This window comes from Siphateles boraxobius, unplaced genomic scaffold, assembly GCF_051911475.1.
Source record: "Siphateles boraxobius isolate OS27281-9 unplaced genomic scaffold, OSU_SipBor_1 77, whole genome shotgun sequence".
In the NCBI taxonomy this organism is placed as follows: Eukaryota; Metazoa; Chordata; class Actinopteri; order Cypriniformes; family Leuciscidae; genus Siphateles; species Siphateles boraxobius.
The window spans coordinates 7,510,605-7,537,009 of NW_027509205.1; the positions used below are offsets into that span (position 1 = coordinate 7,510,605).

A 26,405-nucleotide genomic window follows, 5' to 3' on the forward strand; every position below is an offset into this window, starting at 1 on the left:
CCACCATTGTTTTTCTGATTGTATAATGAACTTTGTAAAATAATTGACTAATACTCTAATGTGGTGCTGCAATGATTCTTATATCGCGACGATAACCGACCTCATAATCTGAGCTGCTTCAGTAGCTACTCAACACCGCTCGTCGGCAATGGCAAAATGTTTGAGATGACTGATCAAAGCAATATATATCCGTGCGCGAATACCAACGCTACGCTTCAAGAGATTAGCAAGTGGAACTAAACTAAACAGCTGTTTTACGATAGAAGTTTTAAACGACCGAAATAAATAATCAGTTTGCAAAGACTGTATCAATCAAAGCTCAGCTTCGGGAAGGGGAGATTTACAGGTAACCTAAAGATAAAGAGACTGAGAGAAGAAGAATGAGAGAAGGAGATGGAGATGATGGAGGAGAGCAGGAAGAGCAATAGCCTATTGCATACTGTGCCCAGAAAGAGAATAACTTTATTACAATGAATTCCTAATTAACACAGATATACATGTTCTTTGCCAATGACAGTGGAAAAATAATATGCCCCCGAACCCAGATCACTTTTGAGACCTTTGTATTTATGTACGGCTATTGCACTGAATAGACAATTATATTTTTGAAAAATACAATGAATTACAAGGCTGTACAGAACAGTGCACTATTGCAGACTTATATACTGAGGGTTTAATTACATTATTTTAATATAGTCGGTCGGGAACTAAAGTGGGCCGGCCTAAGGTATGAAACTCCAGGGCTGAAAACTAGTCCCACTCCGGCCCTGGTTCAACCTGAAGAGGGCAGCACTCAGACGTTTTTACACCATATATTGTAGAATTAAAACACGGTAAACCCAAATGTCAAAAAATTTACTCAATGAACAGCATTTATGAAGCTCCATTCTTACATCATCACAACTAAAAAAAGTTGTTTTAGTGTTTAGTTAGCCTTTAAAATTGTGAGTTCGTTGATATTAATGTATTTTTTTAGTTAATACAGTGGAGTTTGGTTTAATAAATAGAAACTCAAAATATTGTGTTATCTTAAACACATTATTTATCTAAGTTGATTTGACAAAAGATAAAAAAGTTGTGATAACAAATCATGAAATTATTTTTTTACTGTGTAACTAAAACTGTTTGGTTACCAACATTCTTAAGAATATCTTCTTTTGTGTTTAGCTGAAGAAAGAAAGTCATAAAGGTTTGGAATGACTTAAGGGTGAGTAAATGATTTCACCCCCAAAAAATATGGGGTGAACTATCCTTTTAGATATCAGCTTTATGCCAGATGTTTCTGCTGAAATTAAATAAGTACAGTATAGATACAAATGAGACAGTTGTTGGCAGAGTAAAAGTAAGTAATAATATTAATGTGGATAGTGGTCAGATAAACGGATCTGAGAATTTGATGAGAAATGTTTGAGTTCCTATTAAATATCTGACATTTGATTGCAGACGTGTGTTCTGTATCTTCAGGAAATCCAGCATCGTTGACATTGTTGAGATCTCTTCTGAAGCTCTAATAGGGCACACCTGAACTAAAATTATGGGATCTTTTTCTCAGGAGACAAAAGTCTCAACTTGCTCTCCATTTCATCTCGTTGTCTAGGAGATGTTATAAACATTCAAGATTATAAATAGATCTCATTTGTGCTTATTCTGTTTGTTATGGGTTTAATTTGTGATTATTTTTGTCTCTTATTTGTACTTATTCTGTTGGTTAATTTTTCCCAATTCTTCTGCATTTGGCAGGTTTATCAAAAAGTAAAATTTGGACCCTGCACATAAATAATATTTGACTTTAATAATTCTACAAATATCCACCAAGAGACGTGTTTATGCCACTTTATAGTTGCAATGCCAGAGCAGTTTTCCACTGGATTGTGCTTTGAGCAGTTTGATGTCATTTACATAAGAGACTGCCAATTCAGAGAGGATTTTAGTTTTACGCGCCATCTAATTCTGACCCAGTGTGAGATGCAAGTCTTTTTTTCACCTCTGACGTACATGCTGCAGGCCTGAGACGCCCTTCTGTGAGCCGCTGCTGTTTGAACGCTAATGGGAATGTCTCACCATTCTTTTTTAATTGTTTCGTAAGCACTAAAAATTATAACACACAGTAGTAATAAAGGCCTGCAGTGTTAGCGTGTGTAAGATCAACTGTAAAACAAGAGCATATGGTGCTGCCTGCTTCCATATGACACCCCTCTGCTGTAAAGAGAATGGACACTGGCAACTTATATATAACTGAGATGATAGGCAGCATCTGTGAAGATCTAAATGAAAATAATGTCACAAAGTCTTGATGTGGAAGAGCTACAGTGCTCACGGGGCCTGTCTCACATTTCCTCTTTCTTTCCTCAATAATTTCCTTTTGCTATCCTCTATCTAATCTCATAAAAATGTTGAAAAGCCCTAAAAAATATATATAAAAAAACAATATCCTGTGTATCCATACAGGCCTGTGACACTGCTTGAGAAACACTGTTTTAGAGGATAGTGAGCTGCTCTGGAGAGAAGCACTGCTTATCTGCTAATAGCGGCATCTTCTAAAGTTAGATTAATTTAGTTTAATTTGTGCTGAACTGAGGATGGTCATGGACAGGACAGAGAGAGAGAGACTGACTAGAGAATCACATGAAGGGGATTATTAATTAAGGATTGGCCTGATTTCACAGTGGAGATAATGCCTCTGACATCCTTGTGCAACAGTCCTGTAAGCCCTTGAGAATATGCCTTTCTCTGAGCTCTGTTGAAAGACAGGAGATTTTCTCCACATGTTTGTCTAACAAAGTTTCAGTGAAGTCCACTTTGATCACCCCTAGATTGTGCAGATAATAACTTTCTCCTACATTAAAAAATGTCTGAATGTCATTACATTCAGACTAACTTAAATTTTCTGAGCCATTTTAGTTTTTACAAGCAAAAATGGCGTACCTTTTTTAAGGTGATTTTTAGTGGATGTATGAAGTAAGTTCTCCTCGCGTGATCAATGGTTGATAACCAGAATGTTTCCGATAAATTTTTATCTTCATTTTGAACATTCAATTGTTTTATCTTTTGGAATGTAACCTAAAGCTTATTTTGATTGAAGTGTATTTGCACTATCATTTTCAAAAAATAAATGCCATTGCTTTGATATTTTGTTACATAATGCAATGATATTCACTTACTGTGTATAAAGTGTTGAAAGTTTGGAGAGAAGTTTAGAGCTCATCAAGGTTTTATTTATTTAATCAAAAATACAGAAAAAACGGTAATTGCAAGATATTCTTACATATTAAAGTAATTATTTTCTATTTTAATACATTTTAAAATGTAATTTGTGATGACAAAGCTGAATTTTCTGCATCGTTACTCCAGTCTTCTGTGTCGCATCGGTAACACTTTAGTTTAGGGTCCAATTCTCACTATTAACTTGCTTATTAATATGCCCATTACTTGGCTAGTGGCTGTTTGTTAGTATAAAGCACATATTAATGCCTTATTCTGCAGGAACATATTCTACATCCCTTAATCCTACCTAATAACTAAACTTAACAACTGTCTTTCTAACTATTAATAAGCAGTAATTAGGAGTTTATTGAGGCAAACATTCTAGTTAATAGTTTGTTAATAGTGAAAATTGGACCCTATATAAAGTGTGACACATGATCCTTCAGAAATCATTATGATATGCTGATTTGTTGTGCAAGAACATTTTTGGTTTGATTATTTGTCTTTCTTTTAATAAAAAAAAATCCATTGGTATATTTTGTTGTTATTTGGCTAAGGCTAAAACAGAGATAACCATACCAGCTCTTTATCATTTCTTTAAAAATATAGTGACAATATCTCTTTAAGACCAGTTAAATAGATTTGTTCATCTCTGCTGATCCCTGGAGGCATTTCCTTTTCCAAATCCACTCGCTGACTTTAAGCTTTATTAGAATAGACTGCCAGTTCTGTCTGGCAGGTTGGCATTAATCATAAATAACTATGAAAAAAATTTTCCTTAGAACATTTTGGAAAAATCTTCTACTCACTTTAATCTCTACAGTAAGTCACTATAGTTCAACCAGAATGTGCGCATTCATCTGTTTGCCTAAGCTATTTATAACAGTCAATTTATAGTCCACCTCTTGTAAAATATATGATTATTCAGCATCTTCAATGAGTCCAAGCTATGCGAGAAGATTAGCTTACAATGTGAACTAATTAATATATTCATAACCTTAGTCTTTTTAGAAAATGTTGTTCCAATGCAAAGTCAGTATTACTTTAATTAATGGGTAGGGTAATGTGTAGGGCTATAGTTAGGGTTAAGACAAAAATTTTGGACAGAGATGTTGTTCCTGGATCAACAAAATATTTTTGTAATGCAGTTCAGATGTTATGGGAAGAAGGATGCGGGAACCGTCGAACATTTAAACAATTTAATAACAAAATAAAACAAATACAAAACGAAAGTAAAAGACAGCAGCCCCTCACAGTGAGCCTCTGAGTGAGCTACACAGTCCAACATTGTTTCGACGCCGGAGCAGCTGTAGACAAGAATGTCTCCCTAGCAATTGAGGAGTTTTGTTGTTGGATGTAAGAATGAATATAGCAGTCTTAATTTACTCCCTTTGTTACTCGAGGATGGATCTGTACGAACTGTTCATTATCAAGCGTACGGTCTTCGGAGTGATAGGACTAACTTTAATGGTCACTGCAGTAATGAAAGGGACAGCGCGCACAGTTTATCGGAGTCGTTTTACGGATATAAAGTTTACCAGTTTATTAAGCACACCTGAAAATGTCTGTAGCTATATATTGGTTTACTGTTAATTGTAACAAGTGTTTTTGTAAAAATTTATGTTGATGACAATGCAAGGGAGAGAGAGTTTATGGTTAAGACTTTAATGCGCACTACTTGTACTGTGTTTTTTCAGCTCTTACAGTGATTGTTTGACGCTTCATCTTTTGTGTGAAGTACAATAAACTTCATAAAACTCATCAGTATATTTTTGGCCATCATTCGGATGGGGTCTAAGTTACTCTGCTACAGCATGCTTGTATTAATAGTGGCTAAACGCAAGATGACAAATAAGTTATAACTGTAATCAAACAAAACTATTCCTGTTCTATCTCCATACAGCATGTATTCTCTGGCTCTGTGGGCATTATTGTCCTACTCCAGGTCAAAATGAACACCGCTACTGAAGGTTTCTGTTCTGATATTATCATTCCGTGAGATGTCTGCCACCCGAGCACGAGCTCTTGAAGCTCCGCCCTCTGTGCCGGGAGCAGCAGCTCATTTGCATTTAAAGGAATACACGCACAAAACTACACATTTTTTATGAGTAGTTTTATTAACTACCTCCAAAAACTGGTAATTTAAACACGCTGTAAAAAATTATCTGTGAGGTATTTTGAGCTAAATCTTCACATACACATTCTGTGGACATGTACAAAGGGGCATGATAGGTGCCCTTTAAAGACATGATGCATCCAGTGTGCGCCCTTTACGCTTTGTTTAGCTAATGTAAGATGCTCCTGGTTGGAGGACATAATTTACTAATCATATCCTGCTAAATTGGCTAGTAAGTTAAGTACGCCATGACTGATTGTTACATACATTTGGCAGGTTGGCGGGTATTAATTTCAAACCCTGGTTACAATGTTGCACTAGGATTTGGAACTGAGTTGATGAGTCAGTACGACTCTGCTCAGGCTTGTCTGACAGAAAGAGAACAGAACCAAGCTCAGCTACATTTTATCCTGGACCCCTCCCAGTGAAAGAAAGAAAAAGTACAAGACGGAGAGAAAGCTAATTCTGTAGGAATGCAACGTCTCTTCTACAACTCAGTGTTCCCTGAGAGAGGAAAGACTCCAGAGCACCTGGAGTTAAAGGATCTTAATGCTTAAATACACAATTAGACTTCAGGTTACAGACATGCACGCACCTCCCAGAGTACACACTGCAGTCTAGTGCTGCCCTGCTGGAGTTTTCTCACTTTATTGACATGGAACCTGCTGGAGCTCTCTGGGCTTTATGTTTCTTGTCACTTCTGAGGACAGAGGACTTTGTAGCTTTGCAGCCTCCACACCATATTTTGCTTTTTGACGTAGAAAATTTCAAATAGAGGTTTTGGATTTTACTTTTTGAAAAATGGCTAAAAGTCAGAATGCACAGCTCAACCCACTGCAAGTGACAGTTACTCATTGGAAAAGACCTGATGGAGTAAGTATGTGAAATCTGCAGTCTAAACAAAAATATTACATTGGATAGACCCTGGGAGGTAAAGATCTGTTTTTGCAACAGTGTTCGAGTTCAGCACGGAAAAAAGTAGAATTTGAAAAAAATGATTCTTAATAGTTAATTCTGTGCTGCAAAATATTGCTAAAACCAACAGCAAGTGAACTGTAAAATAAATAATTTTACTTATAATAACTGATTATGAGTGTGAAGAGAGCAGGATATATTTTGTGCAAGTTCTGGCATCTCAGGTCATGCTTACCTGACACATTTACATGTTCTTACAGAAAAATATCAAAGGTTTCCCTATTCCTTGTGCAGCAATTTTTAATGCAAGCAAGAAAAGAGAAATTTTCTCCCATCACTGACAGAGCTGCTATCAGTGTAAACAGACATGCACTATAATTTTGCTGCAGATTCATCTTTTCAAGGCTAATCACTGTCCGTAATATTCAGTTACCTTTAGTTTTATCTCAAGATCAAATGGATTTTGCCTTTAAAACGGTCCTCACATCCATACATCTGCTATATAATTCAAAAGATTAAATGTTTTCCCCCCTATGTTGCAGTGCAGATTAATATATGTGATATACATATATATATATATATATATATACCAATATTATACTGTATTATATCATTTCATTATATTTACAATATTTCTGTAATCCAACAGGTGTTTGTTCATCTGTGTATGTTTGTTTAGGGAGGATACTAGTTACTGTACCATAAAGTGCACATGATTCAGAGTTTAGTAGTATTATTAAATGACTTTACTATCTGGTGTTTGGTTAGTCATTTGGCTAAAGAGGCCCTTTGGTAATGTGTTTGTGGTGCAGGACTCTTCTGACCTGACCTGACTCTTCTGACGTGGTTCAGTTTCCTGAAGTTTGTTTTCAAGACAGCAGTAGGGTTTGTTTGCCGATGGTGGAGGACTCACACAATGTACTCAACAGTGTCCTACAGGACACAAAGTATTTGTTCAGGATTGTGAGAAATTCATCCAGTCTACAATCTCCACAGATCGAAGATAATTGTTTCCACTCACGTTCACGTTGTCTTTGGGTCTGTCCCAAAGGCTGGACAGAACTCTAATGTCTGTGTCTTGGAAGTTCTCCAGGCTAGAATAAGCTCATTAGAGTCACATCAGCTGTCAATAGATACGAACATGGCAATGCGTGTGGGAATAAGTCAAAATTAATAATGAGAAGTTTTAGGAAACAAAACAAGTGCATTTGAGATGTAGAAGTTAAATATTACGTGTGTGCCATTAATTTCAATAATTTGCCTCAAACTGTGAATGCTTCTGTGTCATATTGCTAATTGGCATATGCACATGGGAAATGATTACAAACTACTACAGCAGCCAATTATAACCAATTATAATTTTATGCAACTGTAATAAACTTCATAGCTACAAAGACAATCAGCTATAAGCATTTTTCTTTTTCAAATATGAGAGCTGTTGAATGAGTTATATATCTCTATACATTTTCTCCTTCTAAAAAACATGCTGCCATCGGGCTTAAGAGGAAATGCCAGTTCCACTGTATTCTGGATGAGTTATGCCAAAACTAACGTTGCCACCAGCCAATATTGAATGTACTTGGCCGTAATAAATCATGGAAGGCTCCAAAAACACTTTCATACTCCTAAAGAAGGTTGTGTTGGTGTTAAAGTGCCTCTATTTTAAAGGTTCCTAATTTAGTTTTGGAGGTCTCCTACAATATGTTTACATGCATCCAAGATCAAAAAACATTTTAATTTATCAAACTATACATTACATTATCACCTCTTTTCTTGCAGTTTAATGGTTTAAACAAGGATTCGGTCTCTTTAAACCCTTCTTTTCTGAGAGCCTACTCTGCTCTGATTGGTCAGATGGTCCAGTCTGTTGTGATTGGTCTACAGCTTACAGCGTATGTCAGAAACGAAACAACCATTACCATATCCGAATTTCAGCTCTGGAGCTTCCTCAGTACTTGTATGCACAGAGATACGAACAGTAACAATGTTGTTGGTTTGATCATATCAATTCGAGCCCGAGTCCTCATCCTTTGGAAGTGCATGCAAAGTGGATTTGCTCTCACAGTGCAGAAAACAGCGTCTTCTCAACATGTAAACAACACAAACCAAACTCTTCTAGGCCTCAGCTACAACTACAGTGTTTGAGAGCGGGTCAAACTACACATAGTTTGTGGGCAGCCAATAAAGACCATAGGCTATTATGCAAATTGTTAGAAAATTATGTAGGAATTACTGACGACTCGTTTCAAGCAGTTCAGAATCGATTCTTTCCTTTGGGAGACAATAACTCCATTTATTGTTCACTTTGATCTTTGAAAGATTGCAGCCCTTTTACAATCACAAACAGCTATGTACATTACACAGTACATGAAATGTAATATCTGAAAAGGCATAATAGGGGAACTTTAAAATCTGTATTATGTGGAAAAAAAACTTTCTATCCCATTAAAAAAAAGTTTACTTATAATATAAGTTAGTTGATAAAGTTAACTGGCTAATAAAATGCAGTTTGTTGTAAGTAGGAGTATGGCTGCAGACTATCTGAGTGCTTTAAATGATGAGAGATATATGAGATATTTTCATTAGGTGTGTGTATCCAGCACTGCAGTGTGTCGTGTGTGTTGTCAGCCACACCCCTCTCACATCATGAGAATGTAATCTAGGGGTCAACTCTGAACTCATCTCATCTCATTTCATCTCATCTCCTCTCCTTTCTTCCAGACTACTGATTTATTTGAAATGATTGAGAAAATGCAGGTAATGTTTTTTTTTTTTTACTTTTCTCTTTTTTTACTCCCCTCTGCCTTTCATCTTTGATGTAGATGCTTTCCATTAACCCCTGAATCATCTGTCTTAATTGGCTACATAGTTGCACTTGCATGTCTTTTGCTGTAGTTGAAGGTCATCCCAGTAAATAATGAGGACATTTATACATTAAAAACCATAAGGATGACCCCGGGGCCAGTCATTTACCCAACCAGTGCAGCACTGACACTATACTGTATCTTATGCTAGTTGTTCAGGTGCATGTGAAAAAGTTTGTTGTCGCAAATAACCTTGCTCATATAAATTTGAAAAATATATGATTTTCTAATTATAAATCTGATTAAATAGCGATTATTGCAAACTAAACCTTAATTAGCAATTTGGATTGTGGTGTTACAGTAAAAAAGATAACCCTTTTTTTAAACAAGTAATTTTTTTATTCTTTTATGGGGCAAGTTAGTTATATATATTTATTTATTTATTATAAATACATATTACAAAACATATTTATTGTTGGGCCCTGATTATCACAGTCTTGCAGTTGCCAAATCTACAATGAGAACATGCTTTGAATTTGTGGAGAACAAATTAGTCCCTATCTACGGTGCTTAAATACATGATCCTGCTGTTGAGTACACAGAGACATATTGATCTTAGTCATTTGATTTTACTGTTGTTATCTCTAACTTAGGACAAACAGATGTCTAACAATAAGAAGTGCACTATATGCACCTTAATGTTTCAGAGAACAACATGACATTGAAATTGGATCTGATTTACTGTTGGGTTGCTTCAGGATGACATTATACGGTAAAAGAGAAGCGCAGCTAGATGTGCAGGATGTTTTAAACGACAAATGTGTTGGTATGTATATCACACTTGGTCTGCTGGAATTCGTCATCAAATAAATCAGACATTCGATCTCTGTTGCATCTCAGTGCAGCATTTCAAGTCTACAGCAGTTATCAGTAGAATCATATTCAGCCCTGAGAGGGTTCCTTTTTTTTTGATCTTCAGCATTTTAGTTAAAGAAGTGGACAAATGATTTGATATTTGCAACTTCAGGATGTTATATTTTGTAAAATGGCTGTAAATAGCCTTGTAAATATTTGAACGTCTTCTCCCTGCACGCTCACAATCGGGCTTTTATCTTGTGTTTCACTTTCTGCCATATTTATAAAACCTGATTAAAGACTGATCTAAAGGCTCATATTTTTTTCAGTCTTTCAGTTTGTCTACCCAAAGTAATATGCTCTTTTAAAATATTTTTTAAATGCATGTGAACTTTCTTTTAAAAAGATTTTATGGTCTTTCATAATCTTTTTTATGAATGTCCCATTATGCCGTTTAACTTTTTTCATGCATTCTTTCCCCTGGCGATTGCCTGTTTTATCCTTGCACTGATGTTTAATCTTGTGTGGATAACTTTCTCTTTTTTATTAATTACATAATATTTTCTTGTAAAACATACTTTTAATGTGAAATAATTTCTCCAAAAAAAATCTTGTTTCTCTTTTTTTCCAGAATATATTCAAATTACATTACAATAATTGCATTAATTAATATATTTTTATTTTTGCTAAAATGAAATTTGCTAAGATTGTATTGTTCCGCTAATTGCAGCTCATATAAGCTCCATTTGCATAAAAATAAGGTTTGTTTACATGTTCCCCATGTACATACTATGTACTTATTATAGTAATTGTAATAACTAGGTACTTACCCTGAACCTAACCTTAACCCATGTAGTTACCTTATATTACCAAGTACTAATTTTGGTGAATATCCTGTAGGTACGCGTTGGTGCACCTACTGTAAAATAGTGCAACCATTAAATTAATTTAAATATTCCATGTTTTGTGCCAAAATTCCATGCATAAAAGTGAATTGCACCTAGGAATGATATTCCCATTGTGTCTTTCTTAAGATGTGTATTCTTGTAATTTATAAACTGATATTTCTATTTCTTTTTTAAAAGGCATAAACGTATAATCAGATTCCTCTTCCTGAGTAGATCTTACCAAAGTGTTATTTTTGCTTTCACACGTGGGCTGACAGGGCTGCTACAGGGCTGACAGATTCTCTCTTTTTATCTTTCAGAGCAACAGAATGGACGAGCAACGAAGCACTCTTCCTCCTCCTCTCAAAGTACGTTCACCTCACCGGCTCCCTTTTGTCCCTGTACACACGCACACTCACAATAATACAAAACACGTATTGTCTGAGGGCCACGGGCTGCTGTTTTATCTGCGGGCAGACGGCTTCAAATAGAAGAGCTGGTTATCAGTCAAGCTGGTGCATCTAGTTTTCAAAGGCATCCGTAGCCCACTTTCCCTTGCACTAATGGAACTGCAATCAAATAAGATTAGCTGGTGCTGAGCAATATTCTCTGGCCTGAGGCCTCAGTGCCTGTAAAGAATCAAACCGATTGTACCATGTACAGTTAGTGAGTTAGTTCTCTTAAATAAACCAGCAGATGAGCAAGCAGTGTGTTTTTTGCTCATTGGGTCATTGGAGTTTAAAAACGGTTTGTTGCAACCAAATGAATCCACTCCATAATTGATGTTTTGTACATCATTTTGTTACAGACTGAGGAAGACTACATTCCTTACCCCAGTGTCCATGAGGTAAACCAGTTCAAAATAAAGAGATGACAGAAATTATTGCAGTCGATATCTCAGTGGAATTTATTGTGGTTGCACGATTGACTGTCAACGTAATTGTTTTTTTTTTGTTGTCTCTGTCAGGTTCTCGGCAGACAGAGTCCATTTCCCTTGATTCTGCTACCTCAGTTTGGGGGTTATTGGATTGAAGGGACCAATCACGAGCTCAGCAATGGGATTGACCCGGAGCAGTTCCTGTCTCCCACCTCACGTTTCAAACTGGAGTGCAACACCACAGCTAAGATCTACAGGAAACATTTTCTGGGCAAAGTAAGGCTTTGTTTAAACAAAGTAATAGTTCAGCCAAAAGTGGTTAATCATGTCATCCTTTACTCACCTTCATGTCATTAGAAAACTGTATGACTTTCTTTCTTGCATGGAACACAAGAAGTGAATTTTCCAATTAAAATAAAAATGCAAAAAAAATCACTGTAAAACTGTCATAAAAACGTCCATACCTGCATTATATTTCCATATGCACTATATGTTTCAGGCACTATATTTATGCACTATAAGTTTGCATTAAAGACATTTGATAGCTTTGTGAGAGGAACATCCAAAAATGTATAATTATTAATATAAGTCATTATTAACTGCAAATCTGCCCTAGGTCTACTCGGCCTGTTTTTGAGGGTGTGTTTATACTTGGCTGTTTTGGTTTGATTGCTCTGTTAGTGTGGCTCATTTGAATAAATGTGAATGCTGCCATCCGAACCGTGGTGCGCACCAAACGAGCGGAACATGACCCACCTTTTCAGGGGGTATTGGTCCGCTTCCAAGCGAACTTTGGTGCGGTTCGGCTGTAACTCATTTGAAAGTTCTTCGTGAGTTCTCAACTGGTAAAAATACCATCATATGTACGCACATACAATGACTGCATTTAGCCCGGCAAACAGCATCGTTCTGGATGTTCCTTTGCAAATTATACGTCATTAAAGCTGTTTTCTGTTTATACTTTTAGGGTCAGTGTTGAAAATGACATTGTGAATGCAAAGCGAACCAAGACTTTTCATTTTCTTTCTTTTTTTTTGGTCCAGACCAAAATAAATCAAGAGAACTGAACTTCAAGTTTGTACAGAAAATTCCAATTCACGGAAAAAATATTCTTTTGTGTCAGATCTTTTCAGTGAATTTTCAGTGAGAGTTAATCCAGTTCACAGAACTGATCTGAATGATTAATTCACAAATCGGACTGTTTAGGTTCTTAAATTTAACTTTTCAATGATTCGGCCACAGCAATCCACTGGAAGTCAAGATTGTTAGCGAATAACAACTTAAATTAAATTTTTTTCAGCACACAACTCGTATGACTTCAGAAGACTTTGAATATAGCTCACAAAATCAGTGTCGAAAATGCATAGAAAAAGCTAAACATTCAGAATGGAACCACTCTCATCTATCATTTGAATAAGTTTCAATGATATAGTTAGCAAATATAACCTAATTACATAGACCAATGTGACACCGCAGCAGCCAGACATAATGAAGATTTATTAGGTTTAGCTTCAATGGGCTTAATGTATTCACATCTAATATCCATTATAAATTAGACTAATATGCAAAAAGAAGTGGTCGGTTAGCCCTTAGGTTGGTGGGGGAGTGTTGAGACTAAAAACTGAGATGAGTTTGCAAGTGTGAAGATTAATGAACGCTCACAGCTTCACCTTCTGCTTCTTCATTAGGAACACTTTAATTATTACACAGTGGACAGTGCCCTGGGCCACCTGGTGTTCTCCATGAAATATGATGTTATCGGGGACCAAGAGCATCTCCGTCTCATGCTCAGGTATGACCTTTTCCTCTTTTTTGTACTCCATCCATTCTAGATTGCTTCTCCCGTCCCTCAAATCACTCGCTTTTCTCCTGGCCTCATGCCCTGCCAAATGTCTTTATCGTGTGGATGAGGGGGGCTAATGAAGGGCTTAGTATCTGGCACAGTTTCACTACTTTGTTTTGAACTTTGGCTTTTACTGTGTACATTAAAAAGAACACACTGCTATCTATTCCTTGACAACAACTGTGAATGTTTCCTGGGACCCACAATAAAACCTCTTTTCTCGTAGATTAAACAGGCCAAATGTGCACGACACCCTCATTTCCGCATTAGGCACCAGATGGACAATATAGGCCAATGTGTGTGGGTTGAGGGATAGCAGCAGGATGTTCTTGTTATCAAATCCATGTGACACATTTAATGATGCCACAATGACACTGAGTTTGGAGCAGTTAATAAGTGTTACTCTTGTAGGTCTGGGCTGCGTTGTGCTTTAATATCATTAGAAGCTGTTTTTGAACTGCCAGGGAAAACAAGAAATAGTTGTTTTTTTGCTTTATAAACCTCACAAATAGATTTTTTTTATTTCATGCCTAATACAAGATCAAACAATTTGTAAATGTGGTAAAAAATATATATATTTAATTAATAAATGATATACAGTATACATGAAAACGTGTTGTTTTATGCAAAAGCAAATTATAAATTATAGCATATTTTATGCTAACCCTTTTTGCATTTAAGTTTTGCTATTTATGCCTAAAACTATATGTTGTCAGTTTGGTAAGAAAAGTAAATTAGCCTATATATATATATATATATATATATATATATATATATATATATATATATATATTATTCACAGCCAAACAGTTATTCACCATATATAGTTTTTGATATTTTTTTACTAGTGGGTGCAGGACAGTGAGAACACTATAGTTCATTTTTGTAAGTTAGGATAGAAAGGTGTATGAAGAAATTTTAGTTTGACTGTATATAATATCCAAGCAATAAGGTACGAGAGGCTGTGCTGTATCTAGCTTCGAGTACCTTATTGCTTTTATAAAACGGTTACAACACAATACAAATATTAAAGCCGAAAAATATGTATCTATGCAACTTTCATGAAGTAAAATCACTAAAAGCTTTCCTTCCGTTGAAAAAAATAGTAACTGACCGTAAAAAGCAACAGAAGTTACATACATTATTTTGTCATTAGATGGCGGCAAAAACTATCTTTATGAGTGAGTCAGTCATTAGTAAAGACTTTTATTTTGACAGAACTCAAACTTGTGAACACGGAAAGCCAGACGCAACTGACAAATGACTAGGGCATGGGAAAACCCCTTAACAGGGGCGCAGATGGCACTAGGGACGGGGGGGACATGACCCCCCCAGATTCATAGTGACCCGATCCGTCCCCCGCCCTCACTATCCCTACGAAAGGCGACAAAAATCGGTAAAACAGAGGATTAACCAGTGTTTTCGCCAAGTACATTAGCCAAAGTAGTGTCCCGGCCCGCCGCTGCTTCAGAATCGGGTCGGGGCAGACGCGGACTGACACACAATAATAATCTACACCGGTCACCATTACTTTGTTTGTACCCACGTTCTCACAACACGCTGTTCTGTTGTCAATAAACACACGATGCCATCATGCCACCGACGTTTACACTCTCTTCTGGGTGTGTGCTACGACTCCTGAGTGACGTCGCCGGGGTCCTATGAGGAGCTGGTAGCTGCCTCAATCGTGCCTGTAGGGGCGGGCCGGTAACCATAGTGATCATATACAATCTATGACTGAGCTGAGTCGGTGATTTTCTGAACTGAAAAAAATCGACTGTATAAATGCCACATAAAGGCAATGAAGAGACAAAAAACAATCACCTCATTTTTTCAAAAACAAACAATGTAAGTATCCTATGCCTGTTGACTTTCCCAGATGTGGCAGATTAGATTTGTTAAGGGGAATAGCTAGTCTGACAATAATGGCAAGAAGGCTTTTGCACTTAGTAAACACAGCAAAATGTGGAGAACATAACTATGCATTTAGGTGAGTGGACAGAGACAAATAATGAATGAACACAAAAAGAATGGTTGGATAAATCAAACAATTTATCGTCGTCAGGAAATAATGTTTTATCTTATCATTTAACCCATTGTACTGTATAAATTGACTGAGGTATGTTCACTGTCGTGTAAGCCACTATAAAAATAATCATAATAAGTAAATTTGTGTGGTGCAAGGTTTATGCAAACAACAAATAAAGGCCTAAATAAACTTTTGACATCCTCTTACAGCAGGAAATCTTGTTTTTTTCTATTGTATGGACTGGAGCAACGGAGGATATAGATTCTTAAATTATGGGCTATGAAAAACATTTCTTAATTTGTCATACATCATTTGAAAGATATTTCTAATCTATACATTGCAACAAACTTGTAATTAACACTTAAATTTAAAATTGAGTTATTCTTAGACATTTTTGAAATAGTAGTTTTAGCCATTAATTCTCAGGAATATGTTGTATTTCACATTGTTGTGAAATTCTATAGAGGTATAGAGGGTTAACTGAAATTATAAGATTTAAAATGTTGTCCTCCTGGCCTGCAGGCGATTTCTGATGACAGTAAGGCAGGCCCTAGTCCAGAGGTCTTCATACTGCTCCTGGAGGGCCACAGTTTAGTTCCAACCTGCTTCAGCACACCTGCCTTTGTATATTCAAGCGATCCTGAAAAGCTTGATGAGCTGTGTGTTTCAGGTGTGTTTGATTAGGGTTGGAACTAAACTTTGCAGGACAGTGGCCCTCCAGGAGCAGGATTGAAGACCTCTGCCCTAGTCAGGCAAGTGAGGATCTGCAGGAGGGCAGCCACAAAACATACTTTGCTGAAGACATGAAGTTTTGGTGGGTGATTGGCATACTAGTCAAATAATAGTATGATCATGCATTGCTAGTGGTGATCAGGTAGGCCTTTGTTTACCTTTGTTCATTGTTGTTTATCCATGATTTCAAATAAGAATCCCCCAATGGCTTTTTAGTGCAAATCATTAGCCCAAATTACGCAAAGTAACTACTTGAGCACTAGTTAAAGCCCAAATTACGCAAAATAACGAATTTAGTTTAAATCATTTGCTGACAGCTTGGTCCCCCCCAGTTAAAAAATCCTATCTGCGCCACTGCCCCTTAACTGTTAAAAGTAAAAGATATCACAGCGGAGATTCAAACAGATTTTTTTATTATGAATATAGGACTGACCTGAAGGAAAATCCTATGTCTACTGTCAATACAGGTACACTCGCTTACTCGTTCTGTCACAAACAATACTCTACTCTAGCTTCAATGAACAATAGGCTATCAATGAGATCAAACATGTTTAAAGGGTAACTAAACATTAAAACAACTTTTTTTAGTTAATGATCTGTAAGACTGGGGCTTTATTAATGCTGTTCATTGATTCGAATACATTTTTTGACATTTGGCTCTAAAGTGTTTTAATTCTACAATATATGGTTTAAAAATGTCTGAGTGCTGCCCTCTTCAGGTTGAACGGTGGCTACTGCAGTTGAATTTTGGATGTTGTCGTACTGCATGACGTAAGTAGGCACCAGCTCACCACGCTCTTGCCTACAGAGAGATGCGTCTCAGATACACGCCCCCCCTCCGCTGGGCTCTGCCCACTTTTTCAGCATTTTTCAAATATTGCCAGTGGGTGGAATCAGGCTCTGACCAGTGGTTGAGTTACCCTTTAAGTTGCTAAGAGTGGTTACTAGGGGTGTAGTGTAAGTGATACATAGAATCGTTGGGTGAAGCGGTCATAGCCTAGCCTAGAAATCTAGACACACCCTAGCGGCAGCAAGTTTTATTTTGCAGCCAGTGTCATCTAGCAACTCTCCGTTCGCTTGCGAGCTGGAAAAAACAAATTCAAAATAGAATTTTTGTCTTAACTTAATGACGGCATAGTTTGTGACGGTTCCGCGTGTATTCCCGGCTACTTGAAAACAAAGAAGATAGCTGCTGCTGCTGGCGAACAGCGGTCTTTCAAACCAGCTTTGGCCACGACTCTGGAACATAGACTGTAAAAAATATGGACAAAGCGTCTGTGACGTCACCCATAGACTTTCTGAAGAACGGTTTTGAAGCCGTTTATGGGGGGTATGGGCGGCGCCACCTTGGAAAATCTTTTCAGAAAGGAAACAGAGGTGGTATGATGTTTTGTGTCAGATCATGGCCGAGACGTAAAATTTCAGGAATTCCACTCGGCGCAGCCCGTTATCAGCTGTCAATCACGCTGTCAATCAAAGTTAGTTAACCACGTCCTTATTTGTCATACATTTTATATCTAAATACGATCTAAGCTAACGAGTTAGAAAAAAATTCACCCCCCTCACAGTTGTCAGGCTCTCGGAACCTATCGAAAAATACAATAAAGATCCATGGGACCAACCTGTAAAAACATGAATTTATGCTGTGAAAATGGACATTTTAACATGGGAATCTATGGACATTTGCTCCCTATTGGGACCTGCCCCTAGCGGATTTTCGATACATTGCAGTTTTTCGCACTTCCGGGTAGGCTTAATTTTTCAGATTAGAATGTTGCCGCTTGCTCTGGAAGACTTGGAGTTAAGCTTTTCTTAAAAAAACAAAACAAAGAACGGCACTGAAGTCCGTCACTCTGACTACGTCACTTCTTCGTTGCTCTGGTTGGTTGTAGCGCTATCCTATTGTGTGCATAGCTAATTTAAAAGACAACCATTTATCCCGCCCTCGGATTGAGCCCTGCCAATGGTGTGTTCCCAGACCCAAAATCTTTGATGTGGGTCTGGCTTGTCAGGCTAGTCATAGCCGTGTTTTATCGTGAATAAAACACAGCTATTGACCAATCAGAATCAAGGATTTGAAACAACCGTTAAAATCTATATTTTTGACAACAGTACATTGCACTTACTTTATTATTTCAGATGCCTTTTTTAAAGACTACAGTTGAAAACTGTATATAATCTTATGTTGTCTTTTTTTTACAGAACAAAAATTAAAACGTATCACGATGTGATTCCAATATCTTGTCTAACCGAATTCCCCAACATTGTCCAGATGGCCAAGGTGAGAATGATTAATGCTAGGAGGGGGTGAAGGGGTCAGCAATATTGTTTTCATGCCCTCCAATTCATCACACTTCTCTCTGAGTGACATGACTGATTGTCTCACTCCCCCATGAGTCTGTTCTGTCCTTCCTGGACAGATGACCATAGTGTTAATTTTTGCAAGATCCAATGAGAATGAGGAGAATCAATATGTGCTTTGTCTTTTCGTTATTATCAGCTCGTCTGTGAAGAAGTGAACGTGGACCGCTTTTTCCCGGTGCTTTACCCAAAGGTACGCAACCCTACATCTTTGTATGACCCATCTGCACCATAGTGATAAACTTTATACACCAATGCATGATCCCGGGTCATTTGTCCTGGTTAATTTAAGTGTGGCACTGGGAAATACGCTAGTTTCAGCGGAAGTGTTGCTCTGCGTCTCTCGGGGGTTTGCAGTGTTGACAGAGCGGTACCTAAAGAACACTTATCATGCTATTTAAATCATCTACCCCTCCCGCAGGCCTCCAGACTCATTGTCACATTCGACGAACACGTCATAAGCAACAACTTCAAGTTTGGAGTAATTTATCAGAAGTTTGGACAGGTGAGTCGCATGGGAAGCCTTTTTTCCGTTTGCTCCTGTCATTTAGCAGATGCACAGAGATGAATTGTTGCTGTAACTCACCTTCATAATTCATCTTTATTTAGAACACTACCTTTGAATATTGATGTTTTGTTTCAAACATCTAAGAAAGTAGTCCTTCCTCCTCTCGACCTCACAATGGCTCCTCTGCTTAGACAACAATCAAACCATTGTCTTCATTTGTCTTGTATTAAAATCATAAGGCTATTGTTCCCAGAGAAGAGCTTTGATTACATTAGGACAGTCGTTGACCTTTAAGGCTGCAGAGAGGAGCCGAGAGAGAGCGAGAGGTACTTGAGAGGTTTTCGAGGAGGCTTGCCAGCAACACCCTTAGGGTATTAGCATGAGAGCGGAGGTCTGAATAGCATCTTCATCTCACAGATCGATGTGTTTACATACTCAACCTTTCCAGTGTGTGCAGCAAGAACACCAAGGCCTTTAATGGGACATGCTCATGTTTTAAATGCACCTTATGGATCAGCCCTCAAATCTTCCGCTTGCCCTTCTTTGATTCTAAATGGGAGAGTATGTTTATTCAAAAGAACAATTAGCATTTGCATCAAGCTAATTGACCCATGATGAGCCATTTAGGTTTGCTTTTGTCCTCATCAAGATGTTCTTGTTTTTTTGTTTGTGGGTTCATTTAATTTGGGTTTTGTTGAATGTCAGGCTTTGTGCTGTAACATTATGTGGTCTTGCTATTGTGATTTGGGATATCTGAAACGCTGAATTACTTTATTTTATTCTGTAATTGAAGTTATGATAATGCATGATGATAATGCATGAAGCATCTATTGTGTTTTGGTGGGTGTCTACTGCCAAGGGCACTTAAGTACAAATGTTTGCTTGAATCTTATCAGCATCATGTGTTTTTATCTGTGTAGACCTCAGAGGAGGAGTTGTTTGGAAATAACGAGGAGGGTCCTGCTTTGGTCGAGTTTTTAGAGTTTCTGGGACAGAAAATCGAGCTCCATGACTTCAAAGGGTAACCCTTATAAACAGAACGTTCTTACTCTCTCAGTACGGCACGAGCGAAATGTAGAAGCACTAGATGAAATAACAGCATGCATTAATTAAAATAGAAGCTTTGGATGTTGGAGTTAAACTTGCACTTGCTTGACCCCCAAATCACACAAAATATCTACCTACAATGTGTTTATGCTTTGAAAAAGAAAGTGACTTTAAATTCTTATGGTGCTATGTCTGCATATTTAGTGCCGGACTAAACTGGATTGCTGAAAATAATAAAAATAGAAAAAAAGCTAAAATAAAATGCAGTATAAATATTAAATGAAAAACTTAAACTTTAAAGATATCCAGAGTTTAAAAAAAACGTTAAGATCTGAAAACGAATAATAAATTAAAGCTAAATAGAAATGTTTAAAAAAAAAAATAAAAATGACAAAAGCACATAACAGTTACTAAAACTTTACATAAAAATAAAACTGAAAATAAAAACGAATTCAAAATATTAATAAATAACTAATAGTATATTCTATTATATAATAGTATATATATAATAGTTGTCACGGGTGTGGTGCGGGCTGAAGAACTAAATACAGACACAAATCAACAATAACGAGGTAAGCAAAGGTGACACGGATGATGATGGCGATGAACAGGTGTCTAAATGAGGGAGGGAGTGCAGGTGTGAAGACACGAGGGATTCTGGGAAGTGTAGTGCAGACGAAGACAGAGTGGTGCAGACCTAAAAAAATTTAATATACTGAAATTTAACAACAAATAATCCAATAATATAAATCTTTCAAAATTGACAAATTAATAGACATCAAAAACCAGTCGCTTTTCTCTATCGTTTATCCTTCAAATAATTTGTCTTCTCCATATATTGCCATAAAATAACATTTATTGAGTTCGTCCATGAATGTTCTTTTTGTAACCTTTATGAATACAGTATATCCCTATAAAGAATACTAAATCTTGGATGTGATGTTTAATGCTAATGCTAAAATTCATGTCTTGTCTGCAAAACCTCTGTATATGTTTCCTTCTAGGTTTCGTGGCGGGTTGGACGTGACACATGGACAGACAGGCTCTGAGTCTGTGTACCACAATTTCCACAACAAGGAGATCATGTTCCATGTGTCAACTAAGCTGCCTTACACAGAGGGCGATACACAGCAGGTACTCACCATCACACCATGCTGTGGGTTAACTCATATTACATGTGCTTTGCTTGTTATTATTACACGGCTCTGTGGAATACTTGATTCTGATTGGTCAATCGCGCCATCCAGTGGTATGTTATTCCTCGATAACAACCGCTGAAAACAGATAACACAGGCTCATCCGGGTTACTGAAGTCAGCAGCGCTATACGCTTAGGAACATCGGGGACCAAGATGTTACGCTTGGTTTTTTTCATGGAAGTTTTGCATTTGGTGAACTAATAAAATATCAAAACTCAGTCAAATCAATATTTTGTGTAAAGTTATTTAATTATGTCGCTAGCTATCTCACAAACGCAGCTGCTGCCATTTTGCGACGATTGTTTTGTACACTGTTGAATTATAAGTTACAGACAGGTACGATTTTAAAACAGTTTCATCTCAAATCAATATCTCTTATCCCCATAATTATTTATGTGGCAAAATGCCATGTAATAAGTGGTATGACTGTAGCGCATCCCTTAAATGTTCGTCTAGTTTGAACCGTGCCTGCAACTGCTCTCTAAGCAGAAGCGCTGCGTTTAAAGACCAAATAAAATCAGACTCTAATCAATATTTTGTGTCTAATTATTTACTTATGTGGCAAGTAGCCGTGTAATAAGCGGGATAATGTAAATCCAGCCGGTTGTTATCTCAGAATATCTCAAGACCTGATCACCATGTCGGTGTTTATTCTGAGTTAACAAGCGGCTGGATGTGCATTATCCCTTTCTTAGGACCTTCAATCAGTACAAATGTTGTAAGCGTTAGTATGACAAAATATAATCAGTTGTCCCTAATGATCTCTGTAGATACTATTCTGATGTAAAATAAAACAAAAAAAAACAAGCCACATAGATATAAGCCATCTGGATGGACAGGAGGGGTGAAATCCATTCCTTAGCACTGGGCCAGATGCTGTTTCCTGCAGCCACACACTGCTGATGTGCTGGCAGATGATTGTTGACTCACAAAGTGACCTTTATTCTGCACCTTCACTGGCAGTGCTGCACCCTCAGAGGAAGAGTGTTTTTAGAGCTGACTCCTCAGGGAATCTTCTGCATTTAGAACACATGAACCGAGCTCTCTCTCTCTCTCTCTCTCTCTCTCTCTCTCTCTCTCTCTCTCTCTCTCTCTCTCTCTCTCTCTCTCTCTCTCTCTTGCTGTCATGTGTGCAAACACTCTGCAGTTATTGGAGATTGACAGCAGATCAAGTTGGTGAACTGATGTCCATGTTTAAATGAGCGGCAACAACCTTTGTGTTTGTCCTTGCCAGCCATCTGTTGTGACATGTTGTGAAAAACAACTTCAGCACATGGCATCATTGACACATAAATTCAACCTTCAAAATGAATTGAATTTATCATGAGATGTCAGCCCGAAGTGCATTTAATGGCACTCATCGCAACCTATGTTTGGACTGGCTCATCTCATTCCTATGCATTAAAGTATGAAATGTTGAGCTACATTGTCAATAAATTCATGTATAAAATATCTACTGGCTACGCACAATGTAGCACATATTTGAGTGCCTAACTGATTTTATATAATAGATATTGCGTAATAAAAGTATTAAACACATTTTTTCATTAAAACTTTATTTAAGCTAGTTTATTATGTGCTACTATTCTTTAAAATTAGTGTTCTTTAGAACACTAATGTTCAAAAAAAGTTGAAGACATTTATATTCTATTCTATATTCTATAAATTGTGTTCTTTTGACCTTTCTATTGACCATAGAATCATTGAAAAAATTTATCACTTTTGTCTTAAGCAGCACAATGTTTCAACGTTGATTATAATGTTTTTTTTTAACATAAAGTTAGCATATTGATTTCTGATTTCTGAAAATTCATAGGAATAAATAACATTTTAAAATATATTGAGATAGAAAACAGCTATTTTAAGATGTAATAATGTAGTGATATTTCACAATATTACTTTTTAACTGTAGTCTTGGTTTGTTAAAGGTTAATTGTTGGCCTTTGTGAAACTGATGAATATGTGTTTTGCATCATATATTACTAAATTGTGTATTTTAGCTGAAACACTGTATTGACCAGTCAGCATCCAGGACCCATTTTTGAATTATTCTTTGACTTGAAATCCATTTAAAATTTTACAAAAGAATTCTCATTCTAACAGCTGTTTAGTATTTGAGTTTGCATACATGTTAAAAGTGCATTTACATGAGATTTTAAATGAAGGATTATGAAAATTAACTCTTTTGTGTCCTGATATAGCTGCAGAGGAAGAGGCATATAGGAAATGACATCGTGGCCATCGTGTTTCAAGAGGAGAGCACTCCATTTGTGCCAGACATGATTGCTTCCAACTTCCTGCATGCCTATGTAGTGGTGCAAGTGGAAAATGCCTGTTCTGACAACGTCCTCTACAAAGTACTGTACATCATCACAGTATTACTGCAATCTAGAGCTTCTGTAACACTTCTCTGTGAGTCAGTAAATTATACACATATTTGTCATTCTCCAGGTTTCGGTAACGGCGCGAGATGACGTCCCATTCTTCGGACCACCCCTCCCCAACCCAGCCATTTTTAAGAAAGTGAGTTGATTAATCTAATTTAGATGCATTGCATTAGCAACATCAAGTCATGGGTTCAGTTCTTAAGGAATGCATTGATTAAATATATACAGTACTTAAAATGCTCTTTAAGAGGCATTTGGAAGGAAAAGGTATCTGCCAAATATTACACTACCTTTTAAAAGTTTGGGGTCTGTTAGATTGTTTTAAATGTTTTTGAAATAAATCTCTTATGCTCTTCAAGGCTGCATTTATTTGGTCAAAATACTATAAAACAATAATATTGTGAAATATAATTTAAAGTAACTATTGTCTGTTTTAATATATTTTGAAATATAATTTATTCCTGTGTTGGCAAAGCTGAATTTTTTTCATCATTACTCCAGTCTTCATTGTCAAATGATCCTTCAGAAATCATTCTAATATGCTGATTTGCTGCAAATAATAATATCAATGTTGAAAATAGTTGAAACTAATATTTTTCAGGATTCTTTGATTAATAGAATGCTAATTAAAAACATTTTGTTTGAAATGCAAAGTTCTATCATGAAACTCTAGATGGTGCATGCTGATAGGTCCTTAACTCAATTTGATTGCAATCACGTCATTCTCTATAGGGCACAGCTGATTGGTTCCTGCTGTATCAGTAGCCAATGAGCTCGCTGCTCAATCTTCAAATATTTGGTCAGCATTTGCTGTTGCAGTTGCAGCACGCTTTCAGAAACCCTCCATCTTCCCCAGGAGTATATAGTATATAGTAGATCTGCTACGGGTAATTAATGCTATATTGTAGAGCAGCAGCAGATCTTACTTGCTCACCGCAGCGTGTTGTGTATGTATTGACAGTAGCAAGAACCGTACTTGCTCTGCGGCAGCAATAACAGATTCATTCCACCAAGACCACCATATCAACATTGTCATAGCCATTACCGTGTGTGTGTGTGTGTGTGTGTGTGTGTGTGTGTGTGTGTGTGTGTGTGTGTGTGTGTGTGTGTGTGTGTGTGTGTGTGTGTGTGTAGTATATATATAGTGTATATATGTAACAGTCTTTATTGTCACCTTTGAACAATTTAATATATCCTTGGTGAATATAATAATAAAATAAAGAAACTGACCCCAAACCATTGAACAATATTGTACAGTATGTAATGAAAACAACAACAAAAAACACTAATATCCATCCAACTGTCTTTCTCTCATTTGTTCTCCTCCTACACCATTCTGCCTCTTACAGGGTCCAGAGTTTCATGAATTCTTGCTTTCCAAGCTGATCAATGCTGAATATGCTTGTTACAAAGCTGAAAAATTTGCCAAATTAGAGGTGAGTGATTGTAAGATGTCAGAAATCAGTGCTCGTATAGTCATCACAAGAAAGACATGTTCCTGGATTAAAATCTTTTGTTGATCCTAGAAAAACAACCCTGTCCAAAAAAATAGTCCTAAAATCAGCGGGAAATGATAGGTGAAGAAAAATGGTGAAGAACTTTGACATTAAAGTGCCCCTATTGTGCTATTTTAAAGGCTCCTAATTTTGTTTTGGTGTGTCTGTCACTGTTGTTCATGCAGTGAGATTATTGGATAACACTGGGAAAGCGTGCCCTTTCTGTTAGGAGGGAGAACGCTGCGGAACCCACATTCTTCCCCGAATGTTGTACTGCATATAAAAATACTGGGTGACTTAGCCCAAGGGAAAGACACAGGTGTCCATTTAGGAGCAGCCATGGAAGAAATACACATATGGGATCCCCGCAGGGTCACACATATGGGACCCAGCCTAGACCTGGTTCTCAAGCATTCAACGGATAAAGGCCTGGCGCCGGACGCTCCTCCATGTCCGGCCCGAGAGTGTTGGAGGACTCAACAGGTTTTTCACTCTGGAGCAATAATGGTACACAGTAGGGTGCAGCAAGCTGACAGAGCCGGGCCTCTCAGCGCTTCTACCCGTTTAGGGTGAGATCACGAGACAGGTTCTACGCGTAGGCTATAATATCTAGTGAACATGTTAGGTGTCGCCAAGCCCGAAGCTCCACAGATATCTGTTAGCAAGGAGCCACGTGCCAGCGCCCAGGAGGATGCAACGCCTCTCGTTTAGTGAGCATGCAACCTGAGCGGGCAGGGCATGCCTTGTACTTGGTAAACATGGTTGTCACCCGACCCGAACTCTAGGCACGATTCGTCGACCGAAAATGCCTGCAGGTCCCCTACCCTCTTTATAGAGGCCAGTGCAACCAGCAGCAAAGTCTTCATGGAGAGAAGCTTTAAGTCTGCTGATTGCAAAGGCTCAAAGTGAGCATCCTGGAGTTCTCGGAGCACCAGGGCAAGGTCCCAAGAGGGTATGGAGGGGAGACAGGGACAGCCCGAAGGGCAGGACCTTTTACTGAAATGCTCGATCCTCGAATGCAAAGCGCAGAAAGGGCCTGTATCGAGGAATAATCGAGACATGAAAGTATGTGTCCTTCAGGTCGATCGCTGCAAACCAATCTTGGGGACGGAGAAATTCGAAAATGCGTTTCTGCGTGAGCAGTTT

The 26,405-nt window shown here is 37.5% G+C and overlaps 1 protein-coding gene across 32 annotated transcripts in view; it reads left to right on the forward strand.

Annotated features, from left to right (window-relative positions):
- The window catches only part of rap1gapa (RAP1 GTPase activating protein a), a 144,412-nt gene that overhangs the window by 96,057 nt on the left and 21,950 nt on the right, over window positions 1-26,405 (forward strand). For 17 of the 32 annotated variants that reach the window (XM_077218217.1, XM_077218220.1, XM_077218226.1 and 14 more), the window contains 12 exons: window positions 11,102-11,149; window positions 11,590-11,628; window positions 11,749-11,934; window positions 13,347-13,450; window positions 18,465-18,543; window positions 18,763-18,816; window positions 19,045-19,128; window positions 20,052-20,152; window positions 21,183-21,312; window positions 23,578-23,733; window positions 23,828-23,899; window positions 25,113-25,199. In XM_077218217.1, the coding sequence (XP_077074332.1) occupies window positions 11,111-11,149; window positions 11,590-11,628; window positions 11,749-11,934; window positions 13,347-13,450; window positions 18,465-18,543; window positions 18,763-18,816; window positions 19,045-19,128; window positions 20,052-20,152; window positions 21,183-21,312; window positions 23,578-23,733; window positions 23,828-23,899; window positions 25,113-25,199 (1,131 nt within the window). In that variant the 5' untranslated portion in view covers window positions 11,102-11,110. Of the gene's footprint in view, window positions 1-5,615; window positions 6,194-8,956; window positions 8,993-9,743; window positions 9,866-11,101; window positions 11,150-11,589; window positions 11,629-11,748; window positions 11,935-13,346; window positions 13,451-18,464; window positions 18,544-18,762; window positions 18,817-19,044; window positions 19,129-20,051; window positions 20,153-21,182; window positions 21,313-23,577; window positions 23,734-23,827; window positions 23,900-25,112; window positions 25,200-26,405 lie in introns of those variants that run through there. The other 15 variants (XM_077218213.1, XM_077218224.1, XM_077218191.1 and 12 more) reach the window with 3 other exon arrangements.